Raw genomic sequence first — 16,460 nt, 5'->3', positions numbered from 1 at the left:
AAGGTTCTGAGTATCCAAAAAATACAAAATTCGTATACTAAGGCCCATACACATCACTCAGAAAACTAGTGGATATTTTCCCTTTACACTTAAATAAATATCATTATTTAATCACCATCAACAGAAATGTGACAGTAATTGCTAGACACTAGCATGCCACTGGCAACAAAAATCAACAGCAAGAGGAGTCCAAAAAAACCCATTAAAAAAAAAACAAACAAACATAAAAACCAGTCACAGGCACTCCAAAACACAGGCCATCCAACACAGGGGTTTAAAACCACTCCACTCCATGGCAGGCTCTGAAGGACTGCCATCCAGAGGAGACAAGCCCTGAAAGGCACAGCAGTCTTTTACTGCTTCATTTGAAAAAGATAAGCAAGCATGCAATCCATTCTAGGAACACTTAGAAAAAAAATGGGCCCAAAGAGAAAAACTTCAGTTATTTGAAAAATTTGGCTCTTCTAAATGACTCATTTTGAGGATCATAGACAGCCAAGTTTTAGCACATGGCATGTGTGTCAATTTCATGAGCAAACCAAGTTAAATACAAAATATTTTCAATACTAAAACAAAAGATAACTCTAGATTTTCAAAACATCCTAACTTAAAGTACCTCTCAAGTTTCTATTTCTTCCTACATTTCTCAATTTTTATTGATAAATTTGAAATGTATGAAAATTTTATATTTTAAAGCTTAATATCTTTTAGGGAATTTAAAGTAGAAGAAACTGCACCAAATAGATGATATGTAATTATTATTTTATATGTCCTAGAGTGCTACAAGTGACTACTTTAAACAAGTCAATTCTAAATGTCTCACATACAAGTGGATAACATAGAATGACACATCAGGATTATATTTTTCAGGGCATAACAATTAAAAAATGCATTTATAGCACGCAAAAAGTATCTACCTTTATAACTATCACCAATAGTGTTAAAATTCAAATTATTTTCAAGCACTTTTCTTACTTTACATTTTCTAGTTTATTCTCTTATTTATTTATATCTATTAAGGCTACAAGTAATAAAGAAATGTACGAAGGAGGTGAAGTCTAACTTGTTAATGGATTGCCAATACTACCACCTTGTGGCCAAAAACATCCATAAAATTGTTTCAGTATTAAAGCAGGTCCACTTTATCAACTGTTGAAATCTTTATCAACTGTTGAAACACTATATTTTTAGATCTGAACAGATTTTATGTTTGTGTGGTTCAAGCACTACTGAAAAGCCATATAGAAGTTGCATAAGAAAGTCTGAGAGCATATGTAAACAGACCCTTTCAAATTACAATGGGATAACATTGTATAATGTGATTTATTTTTCTTTAAGTAGGTGCCTTAAAGGCATGGTGTTCTTTGTCAGTTTCAACAGAAATTAACTCTGATGGAGCTTCTTATTCTTAACTTTTATGTATTTGTTTTTGGTACTAGGAATTGAACTCGGGGCACTTAGCCACTGAGCCACATCCCCAGCCCTATTTTATATTTTATTAAGAGACAGGGTCTCTCTGAGTTGCTTAATGCCTTGCCCTTGCTGACTCTTGATCCTCCCATCTCAGCCTCCCTAACTGCTGGGATTACAGGCATGTGCCACTGTGCCAGCTTTATTTCTTGATTTTGAGATAGAGTCTCATTAAATTGCTAGGGCCTCGTTAAATTGCTGAGGCTGACTTCAAACTTAAGACTTACCACTGTGCCCAGCTGATGGAGCTTTTTAAAGAGCATGAACTCTCTTGGTGAGCTACAGATGTACTGGGACTGCATGAATTTGGATATAGCCCAGGGGAAGCTTACATTGGTAAGCAACCAGGGGAAATTAGTTGAATCCAAAGAAGGAGCAAGGGCCAAGTTCCAAAACCACATGAAATAACACTGAGTATTCTCTGTGATATCATCCTGGCCTTTTGGTGCCTTCCCACTGACATGACAGGAGGGGCCCTTCAACTCAACAATTTGTTGACCACATTCCCCTTTGGCTTTCCCAGGTGGAGGGAAATGGTTAAAATGCAGAGGTGAGACAAAATGTCTTCATTCATTACAGCAACCCACTAGAGTAACACCAATAACCCTAAAATTAATGCTTAATATTCACATAATACATATCTATGATCTATGATCAAGATGGAGAAACAGGAATTGAATTCACTTTCCCACTTGAAACAATCATAAAGCAAAAAAAAAAAAAAAAACAATAAAAATAAAAAGCAACCCAGATGAAACAATGATTTTCACGATACTGGATATAAGACAATAAAAGATACTGATCTGGGGTTGGGGTTGTGGCTCAGTGGTAGAGCGCTTGCCTAGCACATGCGAGGCCCTGGGTTCTATCCTCAGCACCACATAAAAATAAATAAACAAAATAAAGGTATTGTGTACAACTAAAAAAATAAATATTACAAAAAAAAGATACTGATCTCTGAGGGATGGGAAGCGAATGTTGAGCCCTACCAGTCAGCCAGCTTATGATACTGAGCTCTTTCAGGTCACAGCATAGGGAGACAGTGATAAGGTAAAGCCCAGAAGACTCCCTAATTTGAGGAGAGACAGTTGAGACCAATGTGGCTGAAATTCATGGGACATAGTATCAATGAAGAGAGAACTGGACAGAGAACTCCAGAGATCTGCAGAGGGTCACCCAGGAGTATTAGGTAGAGAACTGATGAGTGCCTACATGGAGGAAACTATCCAAAACTGGGGAAGGAACTGAAAAATTTAGAGGGAACAGCACACGGTGTTTACATGCTGGCTGGATGTTCTCACAAGCCAGATTAGAAAAACTCAGTTCATAAGGCACTAGGTATAATACTTCATAGCAGGAAATACTTAGTACTAGACTAAACACTGTTCCAAACCTGCTAAACAAAAACCAGAAGCAGACCCAAAAGGATCAACAGTTTTCAACTAACAACTGCATACCAGAACAAAGCTCAAGAAGCTTTATAAATATTCAGCACCCAAAGTAAAATTCATTATGTCTGGCATTAATCAGCAGATATGCAAAAAGACAGGAAAATATAAGCCATGAAACTAATCCATCCATCAATCAAAACTAACCCATAGTTGACATGTTAAAATTAAAAGGACATAAAAACGGTTTTCAAATTAAAACTGTATTCCATATGCTCAAAAAGTTAAGTAGACACAAAAGGAATAATAATAATAAAAAAGCCCAAAGTGAATTCTAAATATGAAATGTAGGGGCTGGGGTTGTGGCTCAGCGGTAGAGCGCTGGCCTCACACATGTGAGACCCTGGGTTCGATCCTCAGCACCACAAAAAAATAAATAAGTGAAATAAAGATATTGTGTCCAACTACAATTAAAAAATAAATATTTAAAAATAAATAAATAAAAATAAATATGAAATGTATAATGTTTCAGAGGAAAAAATACACTGGATAGGAAAAAAGATTAGTAAGCATAAAGAAAAACCAATAGAAACCATCAAAAAGGGAGGGAAAACATCCAAAAGAAATAAACACAGGAAAAAAGGATTTTTTTTTGAGAGAGAGAGAGAGAGAATTTTAATATTTATTTTTTTTTTTAGTTTTCAGTAGACACAACATCTTTGTTTGTATGTGGTGCTGAGGATCAAACCCGGGCCGCATGCATGCCAGGTGAGCGCGCTACCGCTTGAGCCACATCCCCAGCCCCATGGAAAAAAGGATTTTAAAAAAAGAAAAGTACATCAGTGGGCTATGGATAGCATCAATGCACTAATATATGGATAATTTCAGTTCCCAAAAGAGGAAAGTAACAGAAAAATATTTGTACCAATACTGCTAAAAAAACATAAACAAAACCAAAAACTTCATGATAAACTTAGGATCGAGGAAATTCAATAAACCCTAAATGAAAAACAAAGAAAACTGCATCAAGGCACATCACAAATTGATTAAAAAAAAAAAAAAAAACAGTTGTTATGGTTTAGATATGAGGTGTTCGCCAAAAACTCACATGTGAGACAATGCAAGAAAGTTTAGATTGGGCTATGAAAGGCTTAACTAAATTAGTGCATTACCCATTTAAGTGGATTAATGGGGTAATAACTATAGGCAGGTAGGGTGGTGGCTGGAGAAGACAGGTCACTGGTCACATATACAGCTTTGGGGTATATATTTTCTCTGACGAGTAAAGCTCTTCGCTTCCTGATTGTCCTGTTTTGAACTGCCTTCTTCTGCCACACCCTCTACCATGATGTTCTGCCTCACCTCTGGCAAAGAGCAATGGAGTTGGCCATCTATGGACCAAGATCTGTGAAACTGTGAACCCCAAGTAAACTTTTCCTCCTCTAAAATTTTTCTTGTAAGGTCTTTTAGTCACAGTAGCAAAAAAAGCTGACTAAAACATCAATGATAAAGAAAAAATCTTAAAGTCAGGAAAAGAAAAAAAGACAAGGTGTGCATAGAGAATTAAAGATAAGTATGACATCAGATTTCTCATTGGAAGTAATGCAAATGAGAAGACAGTATCATGGCAACCTTGAAGTATTTAAAGAAAAAAACTTGTCAATGTAGAATTCTGTATCCAGAAAAAGTATCATTTAAAAATGAAGATAAAATAAAGATGTTACAGACACATAAACTTTCAAGGTCATGGATATGCTCATCATCTCAGTTGTGGTGAAGATTTCATAGGTTCATAATTTATCAGATTATATACTTTAAATATTTACAGTATTTATTCCTTAATAAGCTCTTAAACTATATATGTACACCTGTGACATTTGATCCTGAAACAAATAAATAAAGGTACTTGGAACAAACAACAGAACTTTCAGGAAAATGTTCCAGTGTTACAATTATCCAACCTCTTCACAAGACAGAATACCTGGAAGTAAGGTATCTTACCTTAAAAAAGGAATGAATAGCAGCTGTGGCTTCACTGTGAACCCTCAATATAGAACCCAGAGTGTTAGTCCTACACCTAAGGTGAGGATATTGTCTCATGTACTCCAGAGGATGCCTCTCTTTATATTTGGTAGGGAATGCCTGCCAATAAATAAGGAAAAAATTAGAAGCTAAAAAAACAAACAAAAAAACCTGTTTTATAAAACCAGTTTCCAGAGCATTTCCTAAATAGTAGCGCTTCAGAGAAAATAAGAAGATTTCCTCCTTTATTTCTTAATATAACAGATTTATATAGTCCACATAATTTTTACCAGGTAGAAGAATGGTGGGATGGATTCAGAGAGATGTGGGTTTAAAGCCAATTTTAGTATTTATTAGCTAAATTAATTAATATCACTGAGGCTTATCTATTATTTACCAAGTTTCTATCCACTAGCTGTCTGTGACTTCTTACAAATAGAGAGGTTAAGCATATAATTATGCAAAACAATTCACTGTTTGACACACAGGAGTTAAGAATATTGTAGATATTAAAGATTACGTTTTCTACCATTGTACACACACAGCTGGGGTTCAATGTTAAAATCACACAAATGTCTTGAAAACCCACAATCATATCAGCTAGCGCCAATTTATTACTGTTTATCAACATGTCACTGGGTCTAAGAACATGAGGAACAGTCAATAGCTATCTTTCATTTAGCAGAGTACTAAAAATCTACAAAAAAAGTTTAAAGGAACTTAAGGCTCCAACCTGAAATATTTCTCCATGTCCACACTTATATTACAAGATTAAAAAGTCATATCCTTTTAGACAGAAACCAAAGACTCAAAAGAAAGATAATACAAAAGCTGAATAAGAGCTACACATGCACGCTGCTTTAGTCTCGTCTTTTTAGGTCTGGTGCACACACTGATTTTTATAGTACGCAGAAACAAGTACCATGCTTGCCAAGAAGAAAATGTAGCCACAAGAATATAACTGGAATTGTTGGGGGTTCAGAATCCCTAAAGCCTAAATACTTTAAATGACACTGAACTGAAGAAGGGAAGGAGGAGGGAGCCTCTGACCACAGCACAGTGTACCGTAACTGTGTCTGCTGTGATCATTAACCTTTCTGGAAAATGCAGCTGGCAGTTCTCTGAGGTTTGTCATTAGAATGTGAGGACAGAAACACAGATTGCAGAGACTATTTACAGATTGCTTTGTTTACTTTAAGAGCAACTGCTCCACTTGCGTGTGGCAGGAAAATGAGATTTCAACAAATTATTTTGTGTTTTTAAATTTTTATGATGAGTCTCCTTATCAACAGACAGACACCAGCTAATTTGGCCCTGAGAAGAAAACTGCACAGATACAACTGCCTTTAGAGGAGATGTATGCCTCTCCATTCATGAAGTCCCTTCCCGTGAGATATAGACTTCTACAGCTGATTTCACTGTGTCTACCAGAAGAAGAGTGGTGAAAGACAGATTTCAACTGCTCCAAAGAGCTGTGTCTATAGGGGGATTGCTTAGGCTTCATCATACAAAAAAGAATTGTCTGAAAGTATGGGGATGATATTTTAGTTCACAAAACTGCCTTCTTGCTGGTTGTAATTAGAGGAAAAACAACATATTCAAAAGTGATTCCGGTCTGAAGCACAATTATTTGCTTGCATAACAAAAATCTCTCATCTTTTTTTCTATACATTATTATTATTATATTGATGAAAAAGAAAACCATCTTTTTAAGTCTTAGAACTCTCTAAAGGTAAAAACTGCGATAATTAAACATATTCCTATGAGTCTCTGAAAGTATTAGTGTTGTATATGTTTGAGTGATTCTTAAAAAACATAAATGCTAAATCTAAAATCAACTGCATTGTCTTGGTTTTCAGAATAGGAAGAAAATTATTGATTCATTAATTATTTATATTGAGAGAATAAGAAAAAAGCTTAGTTGTTACCAATCTATGACAGATTTTAGTGTTTATAAAAGTCTGATTTTTATTTTATGAATAATCTCCATTTGAAGTCCTAGAGGAAAGCATAAAGTACTAATTGTAGTCCATGTTATTTTAAAATGTTCATTTCTCAATTTTTTTTCCCCATCATGCAATTGTAAGAACCCAAAGTTTGTTTCCTTGGAGGTTGTTTCATATCCTTGATTATTTTGTATAGATAGTTCCTTAAAAACACTGGTTTAGTTTACATAAAAAATACAGTTATGCAAGTGAAACCCTAACATGGAAATATCTGTATCTAATAGGTGAGTGTTCATCATTCTGATAAGCTTTGCTTAACCTGTGATAGTGAGATTTGCAAACAACAAATCAGAAATTTAGAAATATGATTACCTCAAAGGAAACTATCCTATCTAGATCTGAATTGTAATGATAACTAGGTGTTACCAAGTGGTTAAATATGTTATTAATCTTTATTTATTGAAAGAAATTTAGCTTAGTGACATAAAATTTTAAGTTATTTCCAGGTAAAGAGTTTACAAAATCATACCCTGCCTAAAAGTTTTACTTTGTAAACATTATAGACTGAGAGAAGCCATTAAATCATTAAACTTTATTTTGCTAAAATAAAAGTTTGGTATTCATATGCAAAAAATTTGACATAGAAAAATCTGACAATATCATGGAGTTTCTTTGCCTATAAAAGTTTATTTAAAAGTGTCTTTGGGATAGAAAGTACTTAATAAGGTTCTGAAATTAAATTTATACATAAATAAAATGTCTTATCTCATTATTTAAACTAGATACTAATGGAGAACTCCTAAATAATTTTCTGGATGAATTATAATTCCTTTCCACAAATGCATCTGACTAGAAACATAAACTATTGTCAATTTTATTTATGTTTAAAATAAACTCATTTGTATACCATGCATAAAAAATACTTTTACAATTCAGAAACATCTTATTCAATAAAGCCTATATTTTTTCAAGTATAAATTCTCATATGCAAAGAAAAACAGCTAAGAAACAGCCTTAGTAATGTAATTAATGGCTATAGATTTCTGGTTCTAATAATTACTTAATAAAACAGTTGGTGACTTGAAAAAAAGAAAAAAAAAAAAAAACAAGGCAAGGAGAAGGTAACAACAGCAACAGAAGCCAAGGGAGAATAATTCAAGAACAATAAAACACATAGTAAATTTTAAATAATCATAGATTCTTCTAAGAAAGCAAAAGCAAAAATATTTACCTTTTCTATTCCTCTCGATTTCTAAATTATTTCACAATTTTTCAATTGTAATTTCTTGGAAAATAATTCAGAAGGACATTTTAAAAGAAAATTAGTGCATTTTCTTTCTTACTTCCTTACATTTAATTTTTCCTATTATTCTAAAATACCAAAATAAATTTAAATGATGCAATTTTCTTAAAATTTCTCATTTTTTGCATATTGAACATTTGAAGGTAATTATGGCAAAGACAGGAGGAGTCAAATAGCTAGAATATAAATTTCAGATGTGCCACCAATTTTACTAGGGTGGGCCTTATTTTCTCCATCTTTGTAAATTTAAAGAACTGGATTGATGACTTTTTATTTTATTCCCTCTAACCTCTCTACCAGGCTTATATATATAAAGCACTAACACAGTCTTCAAAAACAAGTATAAACATGCATTAATATAGAATTTCTTGTCTGTTCAGCACTACAACATTCCAGGTCAGCACTATCAGTAGAACTTTCTGTGAAAAATGGGAATGTTCTCTACTTATGCTGTCCAATACGGTAGACAATAGTAACATTTGAACATTTCCTCCCCTTTCCCATCCCTCCTCCCTCCTTTTCAATCTCGGTCTTCAACTCCACCTAGAGAGGTCTTTCCATCTTCTAAGGTCATCTTCAATTTCTTTCTTCAGTGTTCTATAGTTTTCATTGTAGAGATCTTCCATCTCCTTGGTTATATCAATTCCCAAGTATTTTATCTTTTAAGGTCATTGTGAATGAAATGGTTTTTCCGATTTCTTTCTCAGCAAATTCACTGTTTCCTTTTAAAATGCCACTGAAGAACTGGACTTCTTATCCCTGGTATGGGCTATATCCAGCATTGTAGATGACTAGACATGCTTATAAAAGCTGTGAGGTTCAACTGTGACAGGCACTAAAGATGCACAGATTAATGCTCAGCTCTCATAAGACTAAGTCATCTTTGTAATACTTTTACTACTATCTCTACAGGATCTATGCCCTGTTTCAATTATCAGGGAAGCATAACTGAAAAATGTTCTAAGTACCATCTTTCCAATAATCCCACTTAAAACAGATTGTTAATATTTTAAATTAAGCCTAAATAGCCTGAACAAAAGCATACCTTGGCATCACAATTTCCAATAACTTCAATTTTTTCTGCCTTCAGTTCCACATTTTGCCTTTTGGAAGGGCTTTGTACCAGCTGCCCGAGGACTTCTACAGAACTCCCAAAAGTCAATTCTCTATAATAACAAAGAAATCAAGATATTATTATATATAACTTTTCTTTTAATAAAAATCTTGCTATTAAGTATAACTTTTGTCTTAATATAAATCTTGCTATTAGAACATTAATGATAGAGTACTTACCTTCAAGTGAGTTAAAGAATCTTCAAAGTTTATGGATGCTCTGTGGTATACCCAAATCTTAAAAATGAATTCCATACATTTTTAAATGGGAATAAAGAAATTGAGGATTTACATATAGCTATTTAGAATTAAGAAGTTATATTATTATCTGTATCAAATGTAAGTTGGTCAAAATGCTTTTTAACATATTGTAGATTACATGTAAGGTCTGATGAAATCCAAATCAGATCTGTAGTTCTGTTGATAATTACCTGGTTTTGAGAACACACTATAGCAACATGTTATCCTTGGGAAAGCCAGGTAAAAATTACATGAGACTATTTCTAAGACAATTAAAAGTACATGTGCTTTTTCTACAATGTATTTTTTAAAATTAATCAAGTTATTTACTTTAATTTACCCAGCTGATGGTCTTGAGCACACAGACCACCTTCAGGGTAGTAAGTCTATGTTCTAGTGCAAGTTTATCCACAAATTTATTGTATGACTCTTAGAGAAAGTGATGAACACTCATTTGTTTTAAGAATTATCTATTAAGAAGGAGAGTGAACTAAGTGATTATGTATCTATTCCAGTTCTAACATTTCATAATTACAATAAATATGATAAATGCTCTGGTATGGCTCTGCATTGTGGATGACTGGGCATGCTTATAAAGCTGTGATAAACTGTATTAAAAATAAATTGAAACCTTAATAAACTGTATATAAAAATATAATACAATAAATACAATAAACTGTATCAAACTAAATTTATCAGGAAATTCCCCAGTTTTGTTTGCTGGCTATATTTAATATTTTAAAATTTATTTTTTAAAATCTTCCCCTTGCTCATCTATTATCCATCCTTGACTGGTGCTTTCCACACATAGAGAGACCAAATTCCCTGTGGTACATTTATATATGCACATATGTGATTTTGTTAAATCATTCTGCATTTCCTCCCCTTTCCCATCCCTCCTTCCTCCTTCTCAATCTCGGTCTTCTACTCCACCTAGAGAGGTCTTTCCATCTTCTAAGGTCATCTTTAATTTCTTTCTTCAGTGTTCTATAGTTTTCATTGTAGAGATTTTCCATCTCCTTGGTTAGATCAATTCCCAAGTATTTTATCTTTTAAGGTCATTGTGAATGAAATGGTTTTTCCGATTTCTTTCTCAGCAAAATAACTGTTTCCTTTTAAAATGTATTCATATGTAATTTATATAACTAAGATTGTCCACCATTACATCAAGGAGAGAAAACCTGATAAATCTTTCACCAAACCTGAAAGTGTTTTAAGACGCTCTGACTTCACATATGCACTAATTGATATGATGAATTTTCTCCTGGGGGCCACTGAGAATATCTCAAAGAGGTGGGTAGTCATCCTCCAGAATCTCTAAAATTTAGATACTATTAGACATACCCATTTAATTGCCATATTGATATATGTTATCAAAAAAATTACAAACTTTTCACATCAGAACAATTTTATTGTCTCAGACCCATGAGCCTATTCAATATGTGGAATTAATCCTAACCATGTTTGGAATACCAAAGCACTCTTATTTTAACAAATTAGTATAATATTCTATTCTTCATAACTTATACCCTAACATGAAAATGGTGTTAGTTTTGTTGGGCACCATGACACATGCCTGTAATCCAAGCTATTGGGGAAGCCGATGCAGGAAGAGTGCAAATTCAAGGCCAGCCAAGGCAACTTAACTAGACCTCGCCTCAAAATAAAAATAAATATATAAAAAGGGTTTGGAATAGCCAGGTGCAGTGGTACATGCCTATAATCCCAGTGACTCAGGAGGCTAAGGCAGGAGGATCACAAGTTCAAGGCCAATCTCAGAAACTTCGTGAGACCCTCAGCAACTCACTGTCTCACAATAAAAAATAAAAAGGACTGGGGATGTAGCTCAGTGGTAAAGCTCCCCTGGGTCCAATCCCTAGTATCAAAAAATAAAATAAAATAAAATAAAATAAAAAATAAAGAAAGGTCAGGGATTCAGCTCAGTGGTAGTGGGCCCCAGTACTAGGAGGAAAAAAAAAATTGTGTTAGTTTTAACATCTGACAACAAAATCATATAAATTTCTTCAATTTATCCAACAAATAATAATTGGTAACTTTGTCAGCACTGTGTCAGAAGCTGAGAACACAAAAACAAATGAAATACCATTCATAATTTCAAGGAGTTCTTAGTCAAAGAAGCAATCCAATAATAATTCAGTTGATTACCATCTGATAAATACATTTCAGGACAGAGCTGGGCACAGAATGTATGGGACCAAAGAGGAGAGTCACCTACCACAGTCAAGGGGTGGGATGATGATGGCTATCATATGATGATGGCTAAACTGGATTGGAAAGACAGGGAAGAAGAGGTTTATTAGGCAGAGTGGCAACAAGACTAGAAGCCTGAATGTAAAAAGGAGCAGAACAGCTTAGAGGAGCTGCAAGAAGAGAAGGAAAACAGATGGAAAGTAGAGGCAGGGGATACAGGCATGTGAAGATGTTAGAGAAAGAGAAGCCTGAGCTAAGGATATTGACTCCAAGTATTTGGACTTTCTTCAAAGCTATTTTTCATAGATGTGTTTAGGAAGATAGGTCAAAGGGGCAATGTGAATATTGGATTAGAGAAGCGGGGAACAGTAGAGAAGAAGAAAAAAATCAAAGGACTCAAAACTTAACAACTTACCTATTGTCAAAGTTTGAATCGGCAACAACCTGAAGGCTTTCCAAAGACGACCCATCATTTACATGTAGGAACAAGACTTCCTTCTGGGATCGGACTGATAGAACCCATCCCTAAAAAAGAGAAAGATTTCTATATGTGAGCTTAAAATACTTAAAACATTCTATATTTTCTTTATACATACAAAGAAAGCTAAATGAAAGAAAAAAAATCAATCTTGCCTTAACATTATCAGCTGTGTAAAATGAACTGCTTTCAGTTTACCAATATGTACAAATAATTTTAAATGGTTTTTCTTATAGGGAAATACACCCTTTGCCATTCTACCTTTTGTTCTGTTTTGTTAATGAAGCTCATCATTTTCAACTTTTGCCAAATATTCATCAAGTTGATGTATGTAATTTATATAACCAATCTCTTCAATATTGGCTTTTCTAATGACAATGACAAATAACAAGGTTTACATCTTGGTGCCTTTTCCCTTTTATCAAATTCCCAGATTATGTAATATAGACTAGAAATATCTTTATAGGATTTTTATTCTTTCACAAAGTACCAAACAAACAAACAAAAAAAACTCCCCCAAATGTCTCATTATAAACACATATTAAGTAATATACAAACATTCAAAGACAGTCTTAATTTAAATGACAGGTACATCAGAGTATGAGAGATGCTTTTAAGTAGGCCAGTAACATTAAAACAGCTCTCAGATATGCCAAAATTAAATTTAACTACTATAGGAGTTAGGAGGGAATAACTAGTTTTCTAGTAGACACCAAACAATTGTGAAGTGTCCCACAAATGTAAAGTAAATGAATACAGGTTGACATTCATGCTTAGGAAAAGCAAGAGCTGATTCTAACCAGAAAAAACTATTGACCATTCTCTGTTGTAGCCATAACCTACAGATGCTTTTATTAAAGCTCTCTATCACTTACTTGCATATCCATAATGCTTTAAGGGAAAGAAAACTGTTTACTTATTTTGAAGTGATTGCCAAGTACACAGCTGAAATTCTGCAAATGTTTTACTACCGCCATATAGTGTCTCATTCCTTCACATAATAGCTCTAAGGATTGTCATACCCATTTTACAAGCAAGAAAACTGAGACTCAGAGAAAGTAACTTGTTGAAGATTGCTGGTAAGGGTTAGACTTGAACCCAAGTCTATTTGATTAGAAAGCCCTTGATCTTTGTGAGGGCTCCATAGAATGAAGTATAAATTGTCACCGCCTCATGCACAAGGTACTTCACCTCGTCACACTTTACCAAAGGCACCTGCATTTGGGGCATGCTCAATCAACAGTACTTTCCAAAGCACTGCTCTCTTCTTTTTTACTAGTTAGTAAAATTCAACATTCATTAAGCACTTTTTAATGTGCAAAGTTCTTTATAAATATTATGCTATTTAATTATCGCAAGAAGTAAATGACATGGTTATATTTATCTTTTTAAAATTTATTTTTAGTCGTAGATGGACATAATGCCTTTATTTACTTATTTTTATGTCGTGTTGAGGATTGAGCCCAGTGCCTCACTGTGCTGGGCAGGCACTCTACCACTGAGCTACAACCCCAGCCCTATAATTATCTTTTTTTGGAAATGAAGAAACATTTAGAGAAGTTAAAACACAAGTTCAGCTGGGATTCAAATACAAGTTATACTTCAACTTTATGTTCTTATCAATGAACTTTTCTGGAATGCTATTTCTACCCCATTCCCAGTTCCTCTGTTTGGGGGACACATCCTTGTACAATTTCCACTCCATCCTAGATTATTCTATCTGGGGAATACATCCTTCAGGACATACTTCAAATGTCACTCCATATAAGAAGTCTTCCTTACCTACTCATAGGAGGAATTCTATCTCTGTTTTCTCATAGCTTCTTATGTTGATCATTAATAATAATCACACTGCTGAAGACTAGGTCTGTCCAGCAGAAACATAATGTGAGCTACATTAGTGATTTTCAAGTTTTTAGGGGCCACATTAAAAGTAAAAAAAAAAAAAAAAAAACAGATGAAGTTAATAATTTATTTTATTAACCAATTATGTCCAAAATACTATCAACATGAAATCAATATTTAAATATATTGAAGCCAAACATGGTGGCACATGTCTGTCTATAATCCCTGCTACTCAAGAGGCTGATGCAGGAGGATCACAAGTTCAAGGCCAACCTGGGCAAATTAATTTTTTAAAAACGGTTGGTGTATCAGTGGTAGAGTGCCTGCATAGCTTGTGTGAAGCCCTGAATTGAATTCCCAGTACTGCAAACAAATAAATAAAAAACACAAGCCCCACAGATGTACATACATAGATAGACACACATGCACACATGTGTGTTTAGAGAGAAAAAAATAGAGATTTTTGCAATCTTTTTTGTTCTTCAAAATTATTATGTATTTTAAACTTACAACATATCTCAATTCAGGCTCATCACATTTCAAGTGCTCGAAGCCACAAGTGGTTGATATCTACCATATTAGATGGTAAGCACTAAATTCTGTTCTTTCCATCTTTGATTTCTCTTTTGACCAGCACACAAAAGGTGTCATTTATACATTCTAAATTAACTGATAAATGCAATTTTTTGAATTGGATCATGGAAAGAATATGAAACCCAATAAATGTATGGAGGAGCAGATCATAATAACAGCAAGGATAATGATGATATCAAAACCACTGTTATCAATGCGTTTTAGTAATCTAATGAAAAGTAATCAACTACCTTGCTTAAACTGCTCTTTTAAGAAGTGAAGGAAATAATAGTGGCTAACATTTATTGACTGTGGGCTACTCTTTATAGTCCCATAAAGTAGGGACCATTATCTGTTTTCATAAAAAGAAACTTAAGTTTTAAGCGCTTAACATGCTCATAATTAAGTTACTTAGTGGGAGAGCTTTAAACTTACACACCTTCACCCCAGGGCTCTTTCTAACTGCTACATTCCACTCTTTCTCCTAATTTATTAAACATAAATTACACGCAGGCTCAATTTTAGGCACTAAGGTGGCTAAAAGCTGAATCAAAGCCTCGATTTATTAGAACGAATATTTACTGCCAGTCACGTCAACATCAAGTCAGGTAAGACAAAGTTTCTCCCCTCAAGGGGCCAGGGCAAGGCAACCACTATATGCCCGCGGATATCAGGAGATGTAAAAAGAGAAAGGGGCCTTGTTCGCTTACACTTTCCTGAATGAATAACAAGTTTACAGGTATCTTGAAAACCAAGTTCACAGTCATTACAGCAGTTTTGCAAAAAGTAACGGCAGGTATCCAAGGAAATGGAGAAATAGGAACTCGCGCTATACCTATACTTTCTAACTTTTCTTTGCTGGTCGTTCTGTCTGACCCAACAACACAAAGTAACGCTAGGAGTGGATGTGCCACATAAGTCCCTAAATAAAGAAAAAAAAATCCCTTTCCCTACACCCACCTGAACTTTAACGCGCTCCCCACTCACGTTCTGGGACCCGAGAGCGTCCCGTACGCTCAGTCTGGCGAAAGGCCTATGCCTGGGGCAGGGAGCAGTGGAGCAGGAGCGCAGGGCTCGAAGCAGACACCGGGCCCGGAGCATCTCGCGGCCGCCCCAGGTCACCACGCGACCAGCCCCAGCCACAGCGGGTTCGGATCCTGCCGGCAACGGCCCTCCTTCTCAGCTGTTCCCCTATACACGGTCGCAGCCCTGTCCTCAGGCGCTGCAGCCCCCAGCTCTACAAAATGACCGTCTCTGTTCCCCACTTCCAGGCACACTCAGCAAGTGCCAAAACCAAACCGCGCGCCTGGGCGGACCACACGACCCACTGCCGCGCACTACTAGCAAAAGTACGCCCCTCCGCTGCAATCTACGCTTCCACTGGCCCTACGTTACCACGTCAACGTCGCCTGTGTCATCACTTTAAGAAGACTAAAACGGAGCATGCGTACTTGTGTGCTCGACTAAGGAGGCGGGGCGGAGGTGAGGGCGGGGTCAGGAGCCAAGATGGGGCGTAGCTAAGGCAGAACCTGGTGTAGGCGTTTTCACAGACTGGGCAAGGGAGTGCAGCTGGGGTGAAGTCTCAGAGTCTCTTTCCTAAAGCTTTCAGGGAAAACTGAGAGCACTTGAAAGGCAAGGAGTGACTGATGCAGAGGGAAAGCATCCAGAAGACTTAATTGATGAGAGTAGTGACCCAAGAGTGTCAGTCGTTCCTGAGTTGTGAACTCAGAAGAAAATCAGACACTGTCCCTGATCAAATCACAGCTGGGTGGTATCAGACATCCAAATAGATAATTACGAAAAAGGGTGATCAGGTGCCAACAGAACCCAAGCTGGATATCAGAAATGGCTTTCTGAAGAAGGTAGTCCTA

General features: G+C 35.4%; 1 protein-coding gene and 1 pseudogene across 1 annotated transcript in view; one reads left to right on the top strand and one right to left on the bottom strand.

Annotated features, from left to right (window-relative positions):
- Positions 1-15,690, bottom strand: part of LOC143388796 (asparaginyl-tRNA synthetase-like) — a 69,358-nt gene extending 53,668 nt beyond the window's left edge. The window contains exons 1-4 of the mRNA XM_076842318.1: positions 15,550-15,690; positions 12,109-12,218; positions 9,175-9,295; positions 4,860-5,000 (exon numbers count right to left, since the gene is read on the bottom strand). Of these exons, the coding sequence (XP_076698433.1) occupies positions 4,860-5,000; positions 9,175-9,295; positions 12,109-12,218; positions 15,550-15,690 (513 nt within the window). The remainder of the gene's footprint in view (positions 1-4,859; positions 5,001-9,174; positions 9,296-12,108; positions 12,219-15,549) is intronic.
- LOC143388800 (apelin receptor early endogenous ligand pseudogene) lies at positions 6,111-6,272 on the top strand (annotated as a pseudogene).
- Positions 15,691-16,460: the final 770 nt, after the last annotated feature.

This window comes from Callospermophilus lateralis, unplaced genomic scaffold (assembly GCF_048772815.1).
Source record: "Callospermophilus lateralis isolate mCalLat2 unplaced genomic scaffold, mCalLat2.hap1 Scaffold_112, whole genome shotgun sequence".
Classification (NCBI taxonomy): Eukaryota; Metazoa; Chordata; class Mammalia; order Rodentia; family Sciuridae; genus Callospermophilus; species Callospermophilus lateralis.
The sequence above is the reverse complement of the archived record's forward strand: the minus strand, read 5'-3'. Positions and strand labels throughout refer to the sequence as shown.